The sequence below is a fragment of the Lithobates pipiens genome, unplaced genomic scaffold (assembly GCF_037356315.1).
Source record: "Lithobates pipiens isolate NorthernLeopardFrog02 unplaced genomic scaffold, aLitPip1_a1.2 Scaffold_18, whole genome shotgun sequence".
NCBI classification, from domain to species: domain Eukaryota; kingdom Metazoa; phylum Chordata; class Amphibia; order Anura; family Ranidae; genus Lithobates; species Lithobates pipiens.
The window spans coordinates 177,644,363-177,658,834 of record NW_027507758.1 but is presented as its reverse complement, the minus strand read 5'-3'; the positions used below and the strand labels follow the sequence as shown (position 1 = coordinate 177,658,834).

At 42.8% G+C, this 14,472-nt stretch overlaps 1 protein-coding gene across 1 annotated transcript in view; it reads right to left on the bottom strand.

Annotated features, from left to right (window-relative positions):
- Positions 1–357: 357 nt before the first annotated feature.
- TTC27 (tetratricopeptide repeat domain 27) overlaps positions 358–14,472 on the bottom strand; it is a 626,083-nt gene continuing 611,968 nt past the window's right edge. Inside the window, exon 21 of the mRNA XM_077486426.1 lies at positions 358–538. Within this exon, the coding sequence (XP_077342552.1) occupies positions 416–538 (123 nt within the window). The 3' untranslated portion in view covers positions 358–415. The remainder of the gene's footprint in view (positions 539–14,472) is intronic.

Genomic DNA, 14,472 nt, shown 5'->3' with positions numbered 1-14,472 from the left:
ATGTATTAGTCTGCATTAACTGATGACTGATCCATGATACCAGTAGTTTGACAATATTAGTATAATAACTCACCATTGCAATAATGCGGTCTTATGGTTAATAGTGGAAAACTGCACAGATCTCTGTTTTTGTGACATAAAAGATGACTTTTCCAGCCATCAGCAGTTTTATTCTGTGGACCTTAGCCAATTAGTTGATGCACTCATGTAAAACTAATCCCAAAGAAGTGCAGTGTAAATAATAAAACTGTAGTCATTCCAGGGTGTCCAAAACCATTACGTATGGGCCAAACCCATGATTCTTAAGGAGATTATGGGTCTGTAGCTAAGAAGAGTGGTAATCACAACATGCCAAGGTTTTTAAGAAACAACACATTTATTGTACAGTAGATTTAGTTGCACAGCAAATTCCCATTCAGTATTGATTACGCAGGCGATTACTGATTTCTTGAATTTCAGTAATAAGATTGTCCATTGTTCGAACTTCCTCAGCTAATTCAGTTGACAGTTCTCTACTTGCCACATCTGTAAAGATTTGCTGTAAAACAATAAAAAAAAAACATATTTTACAAAGAAAACTTTAAGAATATATGTGAATATAATTAATAGCATTAAAAAAAGTCTAGAATAACCCAGACATGTTCATGTTTTTGATAGCAACTTATAATTTCATTCACCAAAGTAGCATTAAATGCATCAGGAAGTACAGCCAATACATTAACTATGTCACAGCATTCTTCACATTCTATTTATCAAACTTTGGGTTCATCAAAGAAACCTCAATTTTCAGCAATTACAGCTTTGCAGACCTTTACATTCGTTTTCAGATTCTTAAGAAATTTAGAAAATGTTAACCCACATCTTAAGTAGCTCTTGAGGACATCATTTTTTGACATTAAAGTGACGCTCTTCCCACAAGAGCTTAATAAGATTAGGAGCTAATGATTGTGCTAGTCAGTCCATCAAAGATTGTATCCTGGATTCAACACCAAATAGCTTTTGCATAGCTTAGAGGTATGCTTTGTATCTTTGTCCTGTTGCTGGGTGAAGCGTGGCAGCCATATAACGGGACCCATATACTATTTGGACTACAAATATGTCTGGGACCGATATGACCAGAAATATATGGGCTGTCACAGAAAATCCAAGCACAAGTTCAGTATAAATAGAATTTATTAAAAGGTAAGTGAATATACAAAGTAAACACACCTCCAATATGGCAGTGTACAAACCAGCAACCAAAACCACAATGACACACAACAAATGACTACCAAAAAGATACATATACACACACACACTACAATCAACAAGCAGGGTCATACATGGGAGATCAAGCAGATAGAGGTTGGGGGGAAGACTGGACAGGGAGAGGGTAACAGGAGACAGAGAGAGCGGGAGGGGATCTGGCTGTAGGGCAGGGGTCCAAGAATGGAACGGAACATCAGACTGGACAGCGGGTTCGGGTCTATCAGATAAAGGCCCAACCCCATTTGCCATCATGGAGGTAGACTGAAGCAGGTTGGCTGGTGTGGTGGCAGGATTGTGTGGGTTGGAAAAAACTTCAGTTTCTTTTTAGGTTTTGCTACTGAAGATCTGTAAGGGACTGCAGGGCTGTAAGCAGGAGGTGCAGCTAATGAAAAAGAGTGGGAGGATAGTAAACAAGAGGGAGCAGTAACTAAGGAGGATCTTGTGGGATGGTTGAAGATAGTGGAGAAGAGGTAACTGGGTTGAAGGCAGGGCAGGTGCAGCAGGTGTAAACAGGGTACTGATATTTCATTGGTAGCAGGGTATACAGGGCTGCATCTGGGGTTGCTGTGGGTGATGGAAAAAGAGACCACTGAGCAGGCGGGTCTCTGGCAGCAGGAATGGGCTGTTGCAATCTGACTGAGGCTGAATGTAATAGATCTTACCATGCCTGTAGTAAAGGTTGAACAAAATTCGGTTTATCTACTGCCTGCTTAACCAGAGACTGCCTGCATTAATACACTCTACCAACACCTGCTGAGAACATCATCCTCCAATAACCACACCAGAGATTCAACCTGATCCAAACTGAAGAGGGGAGAAAAATCATCACTGCCTTTTGGAGTACTGGACAAGGCTAGCTCTGCACACACCTGAATCAAAGACTGAACATCTTCAAACAGCATACTGCCCTGATCAACTAGAGCAGTGGTCATCAAGCCTGTCCTCAGGGCCCATGAACAGGCCAGATTTGCAAGATAACTGAAACATATCACGTGATATCATTTGCTGCTCTGATTGCAGTATTCTAGTCTGCACCTCCCCAAGGTAATACATAAAACCTGGCCTGTTAGTGGGCCCTGAGGACAGGGTTGATGACCACTGCACTACAGAATGAGCAAGACTGATAAGACTGGCCCACTCCTTCAATATCAGACGGCAATACTCATTATCATCTGTCATCAGTAAAGAAAAATAACCTCTTCCGGATGCATTTTAGCACAAACAGCAGAACCAAGATGGTTACTCTGAGCAGCCACTGATCAGGGATGGTCTTGGTATTATGTCAGGGACTGATGTGACCAGAAATATGTGGACTGTCCCAGAAAATCCAAGCACAGGTTCAGTATAAATAATAGAATTTATTAAAAGGTAAGTGAATATACAAAGTAAATGCACCTCCAATATGGCAAACATTGTACAAACCAGCAAACAAAACCACAGTGACACACAATAAATGAATACCAAAAACAGATGTATATATCTCTATAGTTATGCGATACAATCGTTATCGTAACAAGCCAAGGTCATCCACGGGGGATCAAGCAGATAGGGTTGGGAGGAAGACTGGACATAGAGAGGGTAACAGGAGACAGAAAGAGCAGGCGGGAAGGGATCCGGCTGCAGGGAAGGGGTCCAGGAGCAGATGCAGAGTACAATATACAGGCTACAGGAACACAGCTCTGGGCACATGGACAAAATACCACAGTGAGGGGTGCTTGTAATCACAGGGTTTAAATGAGCTTCCTGCAATCAGTATTTGGTGATGCCTGATTGCAGGAGATGATGTCAACTCCAGACTGCTGAGATTCACCCGCTGGTGGATGCTGGAACTGCAGCCCAGGGAGCCACAGCACTAGCAGCAGGTGAATTATTTTCCTGAGAAAATTCCAATGGATACTGTGAAGTAGAAGGATTGGAGAGGATTTTTGTTAAACTTCCTGGACTGAGGGGGACCTCTTCTTCAGAAAGCATCCATAGCAAGATCCTGGGAACTGGTGAGAAGGCTATCTGTCCATTATTGACACTGCTGGCAGAGACTGAGCCACTGAGAGCCAGACACCAAGTTTGCCCTATCCATACATTCTGTGTTCTATACTGCTCTTATTCCAAACGTAGACTGCACCTATACCAACCCTAGATTAAACTTTACTACTGCTCACAGTTGCATTTGAGGTGGCCATGCTACTGTATATGTTGATCTGGACGTCAAATTTAATATTATGCCTAGTCCTTACTGTTAATCATGTTGTTTGTTAAATTGTGTTATTACTATTGTATTGAGTTAATTCTTGAGAAGGTCAAGGCAAAGAACAAAGGGCTCATCATATCCAGTGGCTCCTATGGTATAGCACTACATATACATTACCAGTATAATGTATGGTAAAGGGGAAGCATAAAGACAGCAGCGCAAATTAGAAGTGGAATAGTTGCGTGCTATTATGCAGTATGATGGTAAAAATAAAGTACAAACAACCAGAAATGCTGCAGCTGTACTAAAAGTGCTCCCACATAAAATAACAGTAATAAGATGTAAATGTGACAGCGCTGCACCAAAAAATAACAAATACACAAAATAACAATAGCGATGCTGTGCAAAACGTGTTAAGCTGAAGACAAATTTCCAATAATAATAGTGTGCACAACTTAATATGCAAAAACAAAGTCCAATAATAAAGTGATGATCTCCTCTGTTATCACACGAAAAGATGCAAAGTACTTCTTTGCTTCGCACAACCTCTAATGCTGTGTACACACACGATCGGAATTTTGGTTGGAAAAAATTCTGATGGTTTTCCCGATGGAATTTTCGCTCAAGCTGTCTTGCGTATATGCACACAGTCACACCAAATTCCGACCGTCAAGAACGCGGTGACGTACAACACGTACAACGGGACTAGAAAAAGGAAGTTCAATACCCAGTAGCCAATAGTTTCCATTTCGTAGCTGAATCTGAGCATGCGTGAGTTTTTGCGCGTTAGAACAGCATACATTTCCGATAGAAAGTTTTTCCGTCTGAAAAATTGAGATCATGCTCTCACATTTTTGGCTGGCGGGAATTCGGCCAGCTAAATTCCGATGGAGCATACACATGGTCCCATTTTCCAATGAAAAGCTCCCATCTGTCTTTTGCTGGCCAAAATTCTGATTGTGTGTACACGGTATAAGTGTAAAGTGCTCCCGCCACCACATGCAGTAGTTGCTCACCTCCTTGCAAGACCCTGAGGGGTCAAACACACCTTGACAATCCTCAGGTATTATTCAGAGGAGACATATCACTTCCATTGCATCACACATACAGGACAGAGGAGAACACGTAGGGACACAATGGAAGTGATATGTCTCCTCTGAATAATACTTGAGGATTGTCACATGTGGCTCTAGACATAATTCCAGCTGTCCAGGTAACACCTGTTAACACTTAAATGATGCTGTGAATTAGCGTATAGTCACCAAACTATGGATTTTGTGGGAGGAATCGCAGATCCCCTGGGATCTGCTTTGATCATTATATTATCATTATATTATGACTATAGTGGCACACGTGATGGGGTGCCGTATGCTCTGTGCTGTATAAAGAGCTTAGTTCGTTTTTCAGACAGTTATAAGGACACAGCTAGCAGAATTCTTATAGAAGTGACCATTTATCGTTTGTTAGTTTGCCCAACTCTTTTTTCCACTTAGATTCACGGTATAGCTAGTGAGTATGTGCAATACCTCAGGACTAGGGATAAGCTCAGGTGTGTTCGCATGCTCCACGTGAGGAGCCTGCCAGGAAGTCGGCGCAGTGCTGCGCTAATCACAGGCAGTGAGACATTGCCGATCTCTGCAGCTGCGCAACGGGGCAATGTCTCACTGCCTGTGATTAGCGCAGCACTGCGCCAACTTCCTGGTGGGCTCTGCACGTGGAGCATGCGAACACGCCTGAGCTCATCCTTACTCAGGACTTCTAGAAACGTTTTCTAGTTTCACAAATTATAGGAAAATGTTACTATTGCAAATAGGGGTGTAATTTGTATAACATTCATACTTTAATATATAGTGGTTAAACTGGTTACATCCACCACATGACAATTTTTTCAGTTGTCATGTCCAGGTCCTGTTATGGCATGATAATGCGCGTCCTGCATTTCAGTGATAACTCGCAGTGACCCTCCCCACTTCAAATCATCCTGACTGATATAAAATTGTATAAAATTTGCCCCTAATTGATTTTTTTTCGTGGAGGTTTGCCGAACTTTATATCCCTGTCCAGAACATCTCTCTGAACAAATCTCTGGTCCATTTCACAGGCTGGCTGGGATTCAAGCAGTATATTCCCAGCAAGAGGGCCAGGTACGGATTAAAGCTCAACAAGCTCTGTAAAAGTTCCACTGGATATGTGCATGCCTTTCGCGTGTACGAAGGCAAAGACTCCCAGCTCCGGTCCCCTGAGTGTCCAACATACATGGGTGGGAAAATTGTCTGGGAGTTGGCATACCCACTCTTCCAAAAGAAGTATCACATTTACATGGACAGTTACTATACCAGTTTGCCCCTTTTCTGCCACCTATACCTTGAGAAAACTTTGGCCTGAGGTACAGCAAGAAAAAACAGGAAGGCTTTCCCACAACGTCTAGTCACAAGGCTACAAAGGGTGGAATCGACAAGCCTGAGGAACGAGGAGGTGCTGGCTGTGAAGTGGAGGCATAGGAAAGATGTGTACATCATGTCCATCGTCCACAATGATACCTCTTTGGAACATCGATTTAGACGCGGTCCCGTTCAAAAGCCTTGCTGTATCCATGAGTGCAATAAGTTCATGGGGAGTTGGAGTCAAATGCTGCAGTACTATCAACACGAAAGTCCCTCTTCTGGTGTAAAAAAAGTCACAATTTATTTTTTCCCTTTGGCCATTTATAATGCATACGTCACCTATCAAAAATCAATGGAAATTCCCAACACCTTACTCAAATTTATCAAAAATATTGTCACTGCCCTTATCTATCAGCAAGGATGCCCTCCAGAAAGCATTCACTCTGATTGTGTCAGCAGACTGCATGAATGCCATTTCCCTGTCAATATTCCACCATCAGAAACAGGTAGATGACACCAAAAAAAAATGTTGGTTGTGCAGCAAAAGAGGAGTTAGCAAAGATGGGTTTCCATTGTCCCCAATGTCCCTCCCAACCTGGCCTATACATCGGAGAATGCTTCAGATACTATCACACTCTCGTAAACGATTAGCCCATATTTCTAATAGACTGCCATTTCCCTGGTTTCCATTTCCGTTCTGATTATTTCACTGGTGCCTCAACCAACCATATCACTGCCTTCCTTGTGAACTGACTCTGGCCTGTTTATCAACTATGCCTCTGCCTGCCGTCTGCTTTGTTTATCTGCCATGTTTCTGCCTTTCACGTGAACTGACCCTGGACTGTATCGACTATGCCTCTGCCTGCTGTCTATTTCTGCTTTTTACCTGTACTGACCACCGCCTGTTGATCAAGTGTTGGACTGATCTTTCACCCTGCACAGGGGCCTCACATATGTGAGGGGCTTCAGAATAGTGTTCCGAGTTGAGAAAAACTGTTTTTGGTTTTCCCTTTGTTTTGTAATTCCCTGAACAGGGTCTGGAGTCAAAGCAATTCGGGTGGGAGAAGCCTCTACCCCTGTCCCCATTCTTTCCTGACTGAGGCCCTAAGCTTGAAGGTCCTGCTTGCTGTCTGGACCAATGCTTTGGCTGTGCTGACACTATCTCTGCTTGCACTGACCCAGGACTTTTTATGGACAATGTGCCTGTTGCCTAGATCAATACTTTGGCTATACTGACCATATCTCTGCCTGCTGCCTGTATTAACTATGGACAGTATTCCTGCCTGCTGAATGGACGATCCTTTTGCTGCTGCTGATCACATCCCTGCCTGCTACCTGGACCAATGCTTTAGTTGTGCCGACAATATCTCTACCTGTACTGACTATGGACAGTATTCCTCCCTGCTGCCTGTTTTGCAGTCACTGTCCATGTTCCTGCCTGCTGTCTGGATCAATGCTCTCCTCTGTGGACCACTGTACTACTAAAATGACAGGTAATCTTTTGTTTTCCCTTTGCTCAGCAGAATGTATTTTGGTTTGTAATTGCTATGTACATGCAATGTGCCCTCAACAATGTGAGATATTGTCAAGAATTTATGTGTGTAATTTATGTCCCTACTTGGATGTTGAGCCTCTCTATGTGGCTAGTCTGTTTAAACAGGTGGTATCGCCATACTCAGGAGGAGTAGCAGAATGCATTTTGGGTTGTCATTTTTGCTATGTACATGTTATGTGTTTTTTTTTCTCCACATTTTCCAAAAATTTGTGAAAAAAATGACATATTCAAAAGACTCATAATGCCTCGCAGAATATACCTTGGGGTGCTTGCATTCCAAAATGGGGTCATGGGATCATTTTGGGGGCATTTCCATTGTCCTGGTGCTCCAGGGCCTTTAAAATTGTGAGGTCGTCATCAAATTAGATGTGTAATTTATGCTCCTATGCATGGAGCCGCTACTTGGATGTTGGGCTTCTATATGGCCAGGCTGTATAAAAGTCTCACACTTGTGGTATCGCTATACTCAGGAGAAGCAGAATGTATTTGGGGTGTAATTGAAAGTATGCATGTGCTGTGTGCAAGAAATAACTTGTTAATGACAATTTTGTATACATACATACATATATATATATATATATATATATAAAGTATAGCTTCAAACAACTCACCATGCCACTTCCTAAATACCTTGGATTGTCTCATTTCCAAAAAAGGGGTCATTTGGGGGGGGGGTATTTCTACTGTCCTGGCTTGTTAGTATCTCAAGAAATGAGATAGGCCATCAGTTTATCAGGTGTGATCAATTTTCAATGATTGGCCCCATAGCTTGCACACTCTATAACTTTCAGGCTAGGTTCACATTGCTGCGATGCGGGAACGCCGCAAATCCGCGGCGTTTTCCCGCATCGCATACCTCCCGCCGGCAGTTCACACTGCCCTATGCGGACGGCTGGGGGTGTCAATGTTATGTTAATGACACCCCCAGATCCGTCGGCATATCACAGTGCGATCTGCCGACTCGCACAGGAATCGGATCGCATGGTGTGAACCCCCATGCGATCCGATTCTGTTGCGGACCCAAAAAAGGGTCCCGTGCGAGTTTGCTGCGGGACCGCTGCGAGTTCAGCCATACTATCTGTATGGCTGAACTCGCAGCGCTACGGAGATCGGATGTGATTTGCTGTGCGAATCACATCCGGTTCTCCCCCCGCAGCGGTGTGAACCCAGCCTCACACAGACTAAATAATATCCACTAATTTGGGTTATTTTTACCAAAGATATGTAGCAGTATAAATGTTGGCTCAAATTTATGAAGAAAAATTACTTCTTTACAAAATTTTACAATAAAAACTTAAAAAAATATTTTTTTCCCCCAAAACTGTTTGCTCTTTTTTCACTTATATGGCAAAAATTAAAAACCCAGCGGTGATAAAATAGTACCAAAAGAAAGCTCTATTTGTGAGAAAAAAAATGCTAAAAAATGTTGATTGGGTACAGTGTAGCATGACTGAGTAATTGTCATTCAAAGCGTGAGCGCTAAAAGCTGAAAACTGTCCTTGGCAGGAAATGATGGCAGGGCGGCGTGACCCCGATCTCTGTAAAGAGCAACGTCTGCGGCTCTTTAACCATGCGATTGTCTAGTGTCCAAACATGTAAACGTAGAAATGCCGGTAATCAGCGCTCCTCGCCTCTCACTGACAGAGTGTGTGGTGAGGAGAGCCGATCAGCGGCATCTCCACGCAGGGGGACATGTAGAAATGTAATCGGGGCACTGATCATCAGTGCCTTGATTACAGTATAGTGTCACAAAACAGTGTCGTCATACAGTGCCCACCAATGCTAGCAATCAGTGTCCACCAGTGGCAGCAATCAGTGCCCACAAGTACCACCAATCAGTGCCCATTAGTGATGCCAGTCTGTGCTGGCAATCAGTGCCCCCTATCAGTTCTGCCCATCACTGCTGTTGATCAATGCCCATCAGTGCCACTCGTCAATGTGCATCAGCCTATCCATGCTGCCTATCAGTGCCCACCAATGCCCATTAGTGCCACCTATCAGTGCACATAAGTGCGGCATATTTGTGCCTCCTCATCAGTGCTCATAAGTAACACCTCATCAATGCCCACCAGTTCAGCCTATCAGAGCATATCACTGCCCATCAGCGCCGCCTCATCAGTGAAGGCAAAAAATGACTTAGTTACAAAATTTACTGACAGAAAAAAAGTAAAACACATTTTTTTTCAAAATTTTTGGTCTTACTTTAAAAAAAAAAAAAAACTCAGCAGTAATTAACCACCACCAAAAGAAAACTCTATTTGTGTGAAGAAAATGATAAAAAATTTGTTTGGGTAGCTGGAAAATCACGTGGGCAGGAAAGGGGTGTAAGTGCCTGGTAGGCAAATGGTTAATAAATAAATCTAACTCAAAAGATATAGAGACTTGCCAATGGTAAAAGCTACAGACATCCGATGGAGACCAGGCAGAGCTGTCACGGCAGTGGCCTACCAATGACAGCACACAGTTTATAAACTGTTGTTTTCCGGTAGTCCTGTAAAAAGCAGAACGTGTGTCACCCAGATTATCATTCTACACAGCCAGGGTGTAGGATGAAACTGGAATAAAAGACAGTGCTGAAAGTGTGGTTATCTTCAAATATCAATTCAATATTTTTTTAGTAACTAACTCCAACTCAGAAACCCAGATCTGTATATTTGTTCTCAGTCAGTGATTTAGAAAATGATTTGAACAACAACATAACCACGTAATTAACATTTTCCAAAGGAGATTTGAGCAGTGGTAGCCCCCCCCCCCCCTTTTTTTTAGTACAGGCTTCCTTCTTAGCATATTCTCACCATACTTAATGTAAATTCCAGGTAAAGCACCGTGCACTGTCATGAGGTTTCAGATACATTGCATTTTTGGAGGATATTATTTGATTAACTGCATGGCAAAACATATGGAAATGCACGCACGCAGAATTTAGAATATGTATTTCAACCTAATATACACTCACTATTCTGAAATGTATAGTCTAGTTTTTAAACAATTAAATAATTTTTATTCAAATTCTCTACTTTTCCTTAGTACCAAAGAGTGTTGCATCTGTCAAATCTCCATAGACATAATCATTAAAAGGGGATATGTATCATGATAAAGATGAAAGTGCTCACAGTAGTTTTATTTTAGCTGACGACAAACTCATTCAGGAAGGAATGTCTGGCTCTTCGAAGCCTGACTGCTGGGGATGTTTTCCCTTCCTTTTCCTGAACAGAACAACAAGGACAGCTCAAAAGCTTTAAGATAAACTGGCCTTGATAATATACTACTTATGTCACACCCTCTGATGTTGTAAATTACCGTTACCACAATAGAGTTCAAACATGAGGGTGGGAACATCAGTGAAAATAACTCATGACCTAATGAGTTTTTGCAAATCTCAGTGATTGCACTGAGAACATTTATTGGTACTGTACTGTGTCCCCTCTGTCCCCTTAACCACTTGCTTACTGGGCACTTAAACCCCCCTCCTGTCTGGTGATCCCCAAGCCACGTTCTACCATCTCCTTTGGTCCTGTCCTGAGCTGCAGGCTTACTGGAAACAGATTGTTGACTTCCTCCATGACCAAATGGGCTCCCCGTTGACGCTCTGTCCCCGCCAGTGTTTGCTGGGGATTCTCCTTGTACCCGAGGAGACAAGAATTCTGACTACCTTCCTGCAAGAGACTCTATATCTTGCCAGGCTGCAGATAGCCCGCGCCTGTTTGAGCTCAACATCCCCCACTGCCTGGCAATGGAAGGCGGCTGTTAACGCCACTCTCCCCTATAAAAAGTTGCTGTATACACATAGGGTCTGCCCGGGCAAGTTTGCCAAGATATGGGATAAGTGGGTGGGGGATCCGGATACGTGTACAGCCCAGTGTAACCTGTAGCTATTATGCCCCCTAACCTAATAAGGGCCGGCCCGATGAGACCTGTTGACCCCCGTAGCTGAAGGAGGGGCCCCTGTCCCAAGATGATGGTTCCATGACCCCCCCCCCTCTGAACAACCTTACACAACCTGGGCTGTGGATTTGCCTGCGACTCCCAATCTCTGAGGTCCTCCCTTCTCCCCCTCCCTGAACACATCGCACTACTCTTGTTAATGTATTATTAAACTTGTAAACAAAGAACTGTTTTCTCATCCCATGCTATTGTTAACAGCTGTTTTATCTGTATATTTGGTGCATGTTGCACCCCACATGTGCTTCTGTAATCCTCTGTATTTTTTTCATGCTCAATAAACGTTCCTTTTCAAAAAAAAAAAAAAAAAACCCCTCCTGTCCAGACCAATTTTCAGCGCTGATGCACTTTGAATGACAATTGCGCGACCATACAACACTGTATCCAAATTACATTTTTATAATTTTTTTTCCCACAAATAGAGCTTTCTTTTGGTGGTATTTAATTACAGCTGGGAGTTTTATTTTTTGCTAAACAAACAAAAAAATATGCAAAAAAAAAAAAAAAATCATGTTTAATAGTTTGTTATAAAATTTTGCAAACAGGTCATTTTTCTCCTTCATTGAAATGCGCTGATAAGACGGCACTGGTGGACACTGATAGGCTGCACTGGTGGGCACTGATAGGCACAGTTAAGGCGGCACTAATAGGCACAGATAAGGTGGCACCGATAGGCACAGATAAGGTGGCACCGATAGGCACAGATAAGGCAGTACTGATGGGCACAGATAAGGCGGCACTGATGGGCAAAGATGGGTACAGATAAGATGGCACTGATGGGTGGCACTAATTGGCACTGATAGGTACCACTGATAGATGGGACTGATGGGCACTGATAGGTGGCACTGACAGGTGGCTCTGATAGGTGGCACTGCTGGGCACTGGTAGATGACACTTATGGGCACAGATATGTGGCACTGAGGTGCAGCACTGTTGTTAAGGCAGATTGTGGGCACTGACAGGTGGCACTGTGGGCAATGATAGGTGGCACTATGGGCACTGATGGGTGGCACTATGGGCACTGATGGGTGGCACTTTTGCCTATACTTAGGTGGCACTGGCAGGGGGCAGGTGGGCACTGATGAGCTGGCCCCAGCTCGCTGTGATCGGGACTGAAGTCCCTCTCATGGCCGCCGGTGATCAGCTTTTTTTTTCTTATTCTGACAGCGCGAGGAGGAAAAATAGCCGATTACTAGCTCTGTTGTCATCACATGATCAGCTGTCATTGGCTGACAGCTGATCATGTGGTAAGGGGTCGGGATCGACCCCTTGCTCCGATCTGTGATCAGGCGAGTCTCATAGACTCGCTGATCACAGAGCGCGGGGGCGCGCAGGCCGCTCGTGCATGGGACGACGTCAATAGACGTAGTCCCGGCAAAGCAGGTCCGCACTGTAGCCGTCATTCGGCTATAGCGCAGATCTCTAGTGGTTAAACAACTAATGTAGTAAGTGACACAGAGGGGCAAATGTGGGTATTTTGTCAGACTCAGTCAATTAATTTAGTACATTTCATGTTATAAATTATTTACTAATCTTACCAACTCCCAAAACATATTATGAATCAATATTACAGAAAAAAAAAACATTAAGCCCAAGTAAGTAAAATAAAGAAATGTCTATATGATAAAATCCACATGAGGTGAAAGATTAACCAGCTCTTGTGTACATATCAGAAATCCACCACCACAATGATTCCTAGTGATCCACGTGACTGCCACCACCACCAAAGTACAGATGTAGGCTTACCAGCAATTCGTGACCCTCTAATTCTAGAGAAGTCAAAGGGAGCTTAGGTTAAATACATTTGGATCACACCATAACTCTCAGCTTGAAACTGACACCACATCCATCAATAGTCCAGCCAGTTAGGAGGAAAGGGTCCAGGTAGATGACACTCCCGTTTCCGTTCTAATAGCCACTTGCAGTATACAGTATATACACCAATTCCCATAAGAAAACAATATGCTTAACATAGTGTAAAGTATTTAAAATCAGATTTAATATATTTATTGCACTTGCATGTAGATAAAAGCATTTTCACATTACAGACAATAATTTGGCTGGCAAACAAAGCAAAACTTCTGCCACTTCCGTTAAAACATGATGACATCAACTTGCAGCTCCATCCAACACATTTTGTCATAGAGGACTTTTTCCGGGGGAACCGTAGTATCATCTGCCTGGACCATTGATGGATGAGGGTTCAGATGTGAGCCGAGAGTGATGTGATCAAAATGTATTAAATCTAAGCTTCTTTTAACTAATCTAGAATTAGAGGGTCATGATTCGCTGGTAAGCCTACATCTATACTTTGGAGGTGGTGGCAGTCATGTGGATCACAAGGAATCATTGTGGCGGTGGATTTGTGATACGAGCATAAGAGATGGTTAATTATTTACCTCACATGGACTTTATCTTATGGACATATCTTTATTTCACTTATTTGTGTTTATTGATTGATATTCTTTGTATTTATTATTTATTCATATTGTGTTTCAGGCGGTAGGCAAGATTACCACAATAGGTTTATTTAATATTTGTGACACTGTGATAAATATCTCATAGTGCTGCTGCACCTTTTGATTTCTTTTACAATTAATGTACACAATCGTGGATATTTTTTCTTTTCTATATGTTTAGTAGTAGCACTACTCTTTGGCATCCACAATAAAACACAAAGTATGACTTTGGGCAAAGAGTTGTACAGTGAGCAAAAAAACAGTGAGGAAAAAAAGTATTTGATTGCCTGCTGTACAAGATTCTGAACAAGATTCTCCCGGGTAGTTCTGGGCCGATTCCTCACCATTCTCATGATCATTGAAACTCCACAAGGTGAGGTCTTGCATGGAGCCCCAGACCGAGGGAGATTGACAGTTACTTTGTGTTTTTTTCCATTTGTGAAGAATCACACCAACTGTTGTCATCCTCCCACTAAGCTGCTTGGTGATGGTCTTGTAGCCCATTCCAGCCTTGTGTGGGTCTACAATCTTGTCCCTGAAATCCTTGGACAGCTTGGTCTTGACCATTGAGGAGAGATTGGAATCTGATTGATTGCTTCTGTGGACAGGTGTCTTTTATACAGTTAACAAGCGGAGATTAGGCGCTCGTTACCTGTATAGAAGACACCTTAGAGCTAAAAATCTTGCTAAATGATA